The 9,272-nt window shown below is 37.2% G+C and overlaps 1 protein-coding gene across 1 annotated transcript; it reads right to left on the minus strand.

Moving 5' to 3' along the window:
* Positions 1 to 246: 246 nt before the first annotated feature.
* LOC147864714 (N-acetylglucosaminyl transferase component family protein / Gpi1 family protein) lies at positions 247 to 7,637 on the minus strand. Its single transcript, XM_087318844.1, has 9 exons — positions 6,909 to 7,637; positions 3,596 to 4,054; positions 3,328 to 3,489; positions 3,118 to 3,224; positions 2,791 to 3,012; positions 2,188 to 2,685; positions 1,594 to 1,988; positions 1,097 to 1,190; positions 247 to 791 (listed from the first exon to the last, which is right to left on the minus strand). The coding sequence occupies exons 1-9, from the start codon at positions 7,116 to 7,118 to the stop codon at positions 683 to 685; spliced, it is 2,256 nt and encodes a 751-aa protein (XP_087174970.1). The 5' UTR covers positions 7,119 to 7,637; the 3' UTR covers positions 247 to 682.
* Between the last annotated feature and the right edge of the window lie 1,635 nt (positions 7,638 to 9,272).

A 9,272-nucleotide genomic window follows, 5' to 3' on the forward strand; every position in this document is an offset into this window, starting at 1 on the left:
AAGACTAGATAGACATAGATGTATAAGCACATAAATGCATTCCACACCTTACACATGCATAGACTTGTGTATGTGTGCATTATGTATGCAAGATATGCATATACTATACTATACGCTGTTACAACTTACAAGTATGTATGAGTATATACAAAAATATGCATGTGCACATACATATATGTAGACATAAAAGTCATAAATAAACAGTTTCCCAGTAAAGACAAGTACTTCAAACATTAAACAAGAATTAGTAAATGGACAAAAATAAATAAACCTTTAAAAACTTTCAGATCCTGCTGACAAAAGCAGAGCTGCTGCCGTTACACATGGTACACTATTACACAAGCTCACAGATTTTATCTGTGAGCCCTCTTACTCTCTCCCCCAAACATCTGACAAAACGCTCAAGCTGCGATGACATCATTCCATTGGAGAGAAAAAATGTGATGATGAGATTCTTCATATCATCCATCAGGTCTTAGGCTGTAATCATGTAAAAATCTGTGCATAAGTAAGCCTCAATTTCTCAATTTCAAATTTAATGGTGCATCGCTGTTAGTCACCGAAATATCATCTGTGGCCATGAATTTTGATAGATGAAGTGCAATTATTGATAAAAAACATTGAACCACAGCTGTTGACTCCAACAATCATTCCAAATAAGCTGTTGCCTAAGTCTAGTATGCTATATAGAGACTAAAACTGCGTCATAACACAGCCACCAGTATTTTTTCACGCTGATATTAGTCCATGGTGGTAAAACAGGTGTTCCAAGCTCAATTGACGATGGCCACCTAATTCAAGAAGTTTTAACCTTATGGTTAGCATTCTAGAAGATAATCAATTGAGAAAATATAGTCCGGACTGAATCATCCAACAATTTTTACATTCAGAATAAAAAAAGAGCAAAACATCAAATTAACCCTAAATCTTTGGATATTTACCACACTTTAAAATTTTCCAATTTTATAAAAATACCCCATTGTAGGAGTACTGTACTGTTCAATAGAGGTTTTGAAAATGAGGGTATTCTGGTAAATATCCCAAAAAATATTAGTGTATAGATTTTTCTTTTCCAAGAAACAAATCTGGATTATACCTCTCACCACTGAAGATCTTGTAAATACATAAAGCACATGAAGACCAAGTGAGTCCACCACCTAGCTGTTTCATATATGGAGACAGCAGCTCCCCTGGAAGCCACATATCATGAGTAATAAAACATCATTCATACACTCATTGACGAGACAATTGACTCATCAAACTTTCATCTAAAATTGTTGAAATTAAATGAAGAAATACCAAAAGCTAATCATCCTTCGTCCAAAGTTGTTGACAACTTATTTTTTAGCAGATACCTAAATATCTGAAGTTCTTTTATTCTTAAAATTTGGAGGTACAAGTAACTTTGATATGGAAACTTAGCATGTTATTCAAATATTACAAGTGCAATTTACACTAAACTTGGATTTTTTGAAGCATTAAAGTCTGCCCTCGTTTAGGAAGATCTTGGCCATAGTAAGCAATTACTACGTCTGGCCAATTCTAACAGATATAATGTACATTACTAAAGCCAAAACACAAAGAATTACGTACCAATACTAGCAGTTTTGATCCCAAGCAAGCTTACTAGCTTCCCACCAGATGTAGGTAATGAATCTTGTTTCTGCAAGCTATGTTGTTGAACCTTACAAACTTGTTCTTGAACGGGCAAAACCTCAAACCATATGCCAGAGGGGAACCTCCTAGGTTGCACAAGCCATGTAGCAACTTGTGCATATGGAAAACAGTGCAAGATTGCTATGAAAAACTGGAGTGCCAATCTAACAATTGAGAGGGACGTGTATAGCATTGTAAAGAAGATGTAGAAAACTGATGTTGTCGGAAGCAGTAGTAGCAACGGTGTAAACATTAGTGAGCCTACAACATGCTGCTCCACACTATAATCATATGTATCAATACGTCCTCTCAGAGTGTTGCGTTTTCTTCCCCTGAAAAAAAAAGACTTCACTCATTATCATACAAAAGCCAGATTAGCATTTTAGGGTTAAGGGGTTGAGGTACTTTTAGAGTTTAGAGTTGAGGGAATAGGGACTAGGGTGTTTAGGTTTAGATATTCATGATCGGAATTGAAATTTTTAGAGTTTTTTGGAACTTGAGGTTTGCAAAAAAAATGTGTAAACAGTTAACCTGAAAAGCCGCCACAGAGCAGCCAATGCCTGAAGCTGGTTGGAATACAGAAATGCTACCAATTGATGTAGCGTTGAGATGTGGAAAGTGGCCAAGAAAAGCATATCTGCAATCATTGCAGCGGGTACAGTTATGCCTAGGAGCATTCCTGAGATCGCAAACAGAAAGAGGCAGGGTCCAAACACAGGCTTTAAAAAGTACAGCAATGTAGACCAAACTTGTATCATATTTAATGATACTAGCCCAAGTGTTTCTGCTAGTTGTGTATTTAGCTTAAATCCAGCTGGAACACCCATGAGCCATATGCAACCAGTTCGTAGAATATCATCTGTCAGGCTCCTGGCTATACTCCGAATGTAGTGATTGATGTCAGACTGATAACATAGAAAGAAGGCACCCGCTAAAATCCCAAAAAACAGATCAAACAAAATCGCTGACCAAGTAGAATGTCGGACCAATGCAACTATATGGGCAGCTTCAATATTTTGTTGATCCCGCCTGAGCAAGATATTAAGAGGAACCTTAGGACACGGAATAAAAACACTCAAACCTTATGAAGACTGGTTTTTTGCTCCCTTGAGAATGAACAACAAATTGTCTTACCCACAGCCTCTCCACAAAAGTATAAAAGGCCAGCCTGTAAGTTCATGGCACCTTATGCGAATATTCCGGTGTGTGAGCTTAAAAAGCTTGGCAAGAATAGTATTTACATGTATAAATGGCCATGTGTTAAATAAGTTAAACCCTGCTTGGATTAAAATATAATAGAAAATAGCTAGAAGAGCGATTGTTGCTGCTATAAGATGTCGAAATAATGATGTTAAACTGCAGGAAAGACAAAATGTGATCTAAGGGCTACATAACAGGTACACCAAAAATAAAAATAAAATACAAGGTGATATATATCATTAAAAACAGAAGATATCTTACATGGACCTAAGTGGAGGCCGCTTAAAAGCGGTATCTAGAGAAGCAAAAGAATGCTTTATGGACTGTTCTGCAGCAGTAGCACAGTTAAGCTGTAGAATCACCAGATCCTACAATATAAAATCCACAAAACTTTCGATCGTCAGATCCAGAAAAGGATAACACTCATCATTAAATGAATACATCAAATAAGAGAAGGGAGGAGACACTTGCTATATCAGGAGATTCTTTGTGTTTCTCAAGCTTTATCACCCAGTCTGCCTTCATTTGCTCACCCGCAAGAGCTTCTTGAGGTTTGCTAGTTTGAGAAATGAAATTCCATGGCCGAATAGAGTAGTGATGGCTTGCAAGCTTTGGCTGCTCATAAAAAATCACCTGCCATATTGAGAGGGAGAAAAAATACATTATTGTGTCCATAAAACTGTATCCAATCATTGAATCAATGTAACCATCAAAATTGTAAGCATACAACAAACCATACATGAAAGTCAGGGCTGCAGCAATGACCTTGGATGCTAAGGTTGAGCATTTCAGGAACCCAATTATACAGGCTTCTTCCTTCTTGCAGAGGTTGAATTAAAAGCTCTATCCATGTGTCTCCAGCTACATTTTTCATGCAAATGTCAGTGCGACTTGTTTCCACAAAACCATTTTGCAATCTATTATGGAGACTATTTGAATCATTATCGGATCTCTTTTTCTTTAACTTTCCACTCTGAAAGGTGTGACCATGTGCTCCTTTACTGCAACCTGACACTTCTCGTTGTGGTAAGCAGTTTTCCACTTGTTGATTACCTACTGTACTCAATGCCTTGGAAGATAAAGAGTTATTTCTATGATCTTGTTCAGCAGAAATGAAAGTACATTCCCCAATAACAGAAAATGTAGAACGCTCTTGTAGCTCAGTTGGCAACCTCTCTGTTACGCTCCTTATCATGACCTGTTTCATTTTAACTATTATCAGATAAGTTCTTCATGGCATATAGATCATATAAAACCTCAGACATGATAATAACTATCAACCATTATGATGGACCTTAGAGAATAGACATATTTAATCAACATCATATGAATCATTACCAATATAGGGTCAATGTTAGGCATTGCAATTAGTTAAGGCCTGATGTTCTACAATCAAGCTTTAATTGAATAAAAAATCTGACTTAAGTTTAGCCACAGTGTTAGCCTTTAGAATAAAGGCAAACCCCTTCCAGACCTACAGGCTACAGATATGGTCACATTTGAATTTGCCAAGATTGGCTTGCCATTACAGCTCTTCTGTTGGAGGAAGAACCCTGCTACACTTGTTTTGCAAGCTACACTAACCTAATTCTAAGGTTTTATGGCTGCAAGAACTATATTTTGCAGGTTTAGCCCTTTGGGGGATCATCTTGAGTTGGTGCGGCTTCAAGGATCTGCAATAAATATCAGGTTTCTAATTTAAGCAACCAGTTAGGAATATTCAGATTTTCGTTGCTATCTTGTTTAGGAATTTGCCAGTGAAATCAACATCTTTGTCTGATCTTCTCATACATTGGTGCACATCAATAAGTTCATCAGCCTTCTCTTTCAACCTCCCACTGGTACAATTTCATAACTTGTGTTTTCTCTGGCCATTTGTCTTGCCTTGTTAGTCTGAAATTCTCTGCTAGAGAGGGCATGATCTTTTCCAACCTTGGTATACATGCTCCTTTACGATTTTTTTGACGCTCCCACCAGAGTTATTTTCGTATGCCATACGATTGCGGATTAACTGTGCAGCTGTAGGATAGAGTCATACCACCATATCCGGCGGAGACACATTCAATGCTCATTTAAAATAACTGGGATAGCATGATATTTCCCAACCTTGAAAGCATTCTCATTTACCATGTCTTGAAGACACATAAGAATTGTTTTTGTATGCTATATGGCTGCAGTCTTACTTTGCAATGATATGGATACAGTCATATGTCAATCCAGCAGAGATACATTCAAAACAGGCACAAATGTTTTTCGAAAAATTTAAATTTGACTTCAACAATTTAGAGCATAATTTTGGCCTTCTAACAAATTCATGTGACACAGTTTTACATGATGTTTTTAACCTTTTTATGAATCTCTAGTAACATGAGTATATGCACGCATATGCACACATGCAAGCATGGAAATATGCATAAATGCATTATCGTATGAATGCATCCATGTATTTATTCTTATATGCATGTCCCACGGTTTGTATGCTTATATGCATGTCTCACGGTTGGTATGCTTATCTACATGCATGCAATTAGCATAAATAAAAATCTCAATTCAAATCTTATTATAACGCTAGAAACCCCACATTTAAGACTGTAACAAAAATAGTGCCTTGAAAATGGTCACATCTGCAAAAGATATTTGGAATAAAGTCAGGGTTGAGCTTTAATATGAGATAAGACGGGAATCCAACATCCCAAGCTTGAGGTGGGGGAGGAATGGAAAGACCGAGAGAGAAAAATGTTGAAGAATTTCAACAAACTGATTGTGTTTGAAGAGGCAGAAACAGAGACAGAGAGAAAGCTGCACTTGCTATAACTTAAATGATGAATGTGGTAGGTTTAAACAAAAATATATCGATGAATGCTTCTTTTTGCATTTGACATAAACTAAGAACTAACACATGAATAGTGAAAATAAATGAATAGCTAGAACTTAGAACTTTATCCTAATTATTCCAAATTTGGATACGTAATAAGGACTTAGATTTTCAAGAAAACAACATTTAACATCTTTTTTTTAAAAGAAAATTAACATGGCAAATTGGCAGAAATATCCTCAAAAGTTAACACTATTGTTATGCCAGCCATGTTTCCTCCTCAACAAACAACAGGACTGATGATGCAAACATCTACGAGTGCACATTATGCTACAAGTGAAATGAACAATGAAACTGACAATATTCTATTCAAACAAAGAGATTACTTAAACGAAAGCCTAAATGAATGATTATATTTGAATGAAAAAAAACAAAACTTTATAACCAATGTTTACAAAAGAAAGCAATTTCTGCAAAAAATGGAATGCATGAGTGCCATTTAGTCCCTAGAAGAACAAACCAAGAGAAACACGGATGAGTAAAACTAAAAACTGATAGTTTGCAGAGGCACATTTACTGGAAGAACTAAAAGCAGAACAGATTAGTAAAACTTAACCCTATAAAAAGAAGATTGTGATATGGGAAATGGGGAAACGAAAGCATACTTAGCAAAAGAAAATTGACAGGGAAAACCAGAATGAAAACAAATGAGTAAGCCTGCATCAAAAAGTGACGAGAAAGCTAACTGAATAAATTCTGACGATAAAAAATAATAAGTAAATGAAAAGGAGCCAAATAGAGCAACCATAGGCCTTAGAAAGGGATCCCTTTCCTAGAAACAGATACTAGAACAGAAAAGGAAGTATAATTTGCAAACCTTAACTGGAAAATTTTGAGAAGAAAACAAGCTGAATAAACTTTAAACATGGCAAGTGATTCTGACCCGTCCGTCAACAATAAACCTATAACATGGTGTTACTGACATTAAAGAAAAGAATTTGACCACGCCCTATCGTTAACCCTAGAATCTAAACCTAGGAATGCAAATCCAAAGCCTAAAAACAGATGAAACTCTAGAATATAAAGCATAACCCTAGAATGCAACCCTAACTCTAGAAACGTCCGGAGGAACAGAAAATACACGCATTTAGTCAAACCCTAACCCTCACAAAAACAATATCTGTACACAATGCATGAAAATATTATGATATAAGAAAGGGAAAAGGAAATAAATAACCTGCAGGAATGGATCAGAAACCCTCGGGTCAATCGAAGGATCAGCACAAGAAGAAGCAACAACAAGATCCAAAGATTTTGAGACGTTGTGAGAGGCCCATCCTAAGAGAAGTATCCGATGAGATGTCAGATGGAGATGGTGATGATGCGGATGATAATGATGATGGAGAGGCCACCATAACCTGCATTGAAGCTTCGCCTTTCCATCCATGGATCCATCTTCTGCTTACATCCTCAGTCTTCTTCTTCTGATCCTTCTGGTTGAGATTCTGATTCTTTTCCCGTTTGACCCTGATTCTATTGCCTCCTTTCTTCTGATCTTGATTCTTCTTCTTCCGTCTCTAATTCCTTCCTGATTTCAGATTCTAGTTCTTAGTCTACGTCTTCTTATTTCTAGATGCCGATCCTCTCCTACTTCTTCTTCTTCTTCTTCTTCTTCTTCTTCTTCTTCTTCTTCTTCTTGTCGTTGAATCGTCTGCTGCTTTCTTCTTCGGCGTCTACTGCACAGATTACCGTCCGTTTCTTTTACCGTGTCTGTCCTTCTTGCGAGATAGGATCCTTACGAGATTAGGTTAAAGAAAAGCGCGCACGCACAGACAGACAGACAGACAGACAGACAGACAGACAGACAGAGAGAGAGAGAGAGAGAGAGAGAGAGAGAGAGAAGCAGGAGGAATAGAGGAGAGCGGGAAGCTCATAGCGTGTGATTATTTGAGCTCCACAGAAAGGAAAAAAAATAACAGGAGAAAGAAAAGAGGAGAGAGAGAGAGAGAGATCTCTCAAGTTTAACTAAGAGGGGGTTCACACACACACACACACACTCTCTCTCTCTCTCTCTCTGTCTTTGTGAAAACACACAATTATATGAACAAATGTGTGTAAAAAAACACTACCTACTTATAATGGCCATCAATATGGTTGATCACCCGTGGAACATGTCGAATTGAAATAGGTCATAAGATGAACACTAACGTTAGTCCTCCAATGAATAGAGAGCTTCTGTTCGCTCCAATAAAGATGATTGCCACATTAGCACTCCCTTCAACTTCCGTAGATATGCTTCGACACCCCATTGCCTACCATCAAATACAAAATGATTGCGCATATCCCAATTATAACGGAATCCCCGAGTCCTCGGAAATAGGAAAAACGATCTTCATCTCTAATGTTGGGTTCACCTACGTGAATTATGCAAACACCCGATGTCTTCGCGTCAAACAACATTGTATATTCCATAACTTGCCAAATTTTGAGAAATGTAAATCCAAATCTGACAAGCAATTGGACATTGTATAAAATGATGAGTACTATCTCCCATTTGAACAATGCAAAAGAAGCATTTTTCGGTTGCTAGTCCACGTTGTTTTAGAGTTAATCCCAAGGCAAACCTCCAATCAAAACGATCCAAATGAAGACTTTTAGTACAAGTGGCAAATTTCAAGAATTGTGTTTTAAGATTTGCCACTATCCATAGTTAGAGTTATATACTTTCCATTCTTGTTTAATCAACATGTCCCAAGCACTTAGGTGTTGCTAGATGATTCAACACAACCTATGTAATTATCATCTTATCCATCTTTCTCCACAACAAAAATAGAAAGAGGTTGCAAAGCATAATGCAAAGTGATTGCTAACCTAAATCAAGTGACCCAACCACGAGGACATAGTGTGGAAATCCAAGAAGTAAATGAGGATAAATCTTAATGTCTTGTTAAGTATCCAACACCCAAGACATTGGTTGTGGAGTCTAAGGCACCAACAAGGGACACCAACCTCAACAAACCATAGGAAAAGGAGGCTATATATTAAAGCTAAATAGGAAAAACCTAGTGCAAAAGGGACCCACTAACGTTGCAAAATGCTATTAAAACCCACCTTTGGTGACTCTACAATATTGGATTTTCTCCTTTCCTTAAGTGTATTAGAACTTTCAATCTATCCCTGTAATGTTCTATTAGAGCTAAGAGTGACTAGGGTTGAGAGCTAGTTAAGCCAAACCCTAATCTCTCCACTCTTGTATGGTGTTAAACCTCCTTGATAATAAAAACTAGTATATTTATTTCATGTGTATCCTTTGTCTATACATCTATGTCTATTGCTAGAGAGAGAGAGAGTAAGTGCAAGTGCAAGTGCAAGTGTTGATCACTAAGGTTAAATAAGCTAGTAGCTCATGGGTGCTCAACAACCACCCTTGCTCAGTTCGCCACCAAAAGGGTATATGCATCCACCCAAATCTTGGGCACAATGATATCAACGAGAGGCATAACTCCATCGATTTATAAACATGTTTTAGCGGAAGCACACAAACGCCACACATGTTCCTGGAACAATGGAGAAGATCAAAATGAATAAATGTTCATCCAAG

This window comes from Azolla caroliniana, unplaced genomic scaffold (assembly GCF_043228905.1).
Source record: "Azolla caroliniana isolate FFs.n. ecotype wild unplaced genomic scaffold, voAzoCaro1.0.p SCAF_4, whole genome shotgun sequence".
In the NCBI taxonomy this organism is placed as follows: domain Eukaryota; kingdom Viridiplantae; phylum Streptophyta; class Polypodiopsida; order Salviniales; family Salviniaceae; genus Azolla; species Azolla caroliniana.

What these genes read in the sequence shown, in the direction of transcription:
- LOC147864714 (XM_087318844.1), bottom strand. Translation starts at nt 7,118, where the DNA reads ATGGATGGAAAGGCGAAGCTTCAATGCAGGTTATGGTGGCCTCTCCAT. An exon ending in CGGCCTCCACTTAGGTCCAT is followed by an intron (nt 3,013 to 3,117) that starts GTAAGATATCTT and finishes TCTTTCCTGCAG; the next exon opens with TTTAACATCATTATTTCGAC. An exon ending in GCTCTGTGGCGGCTTTTCAG is followed by an intron (nt 1,989 to 2,187) that starts GTTAACTGTTTA and finishes TTTTTTTTTCAG; the next exon opens with GGGAAGAAAACGCAACACTC.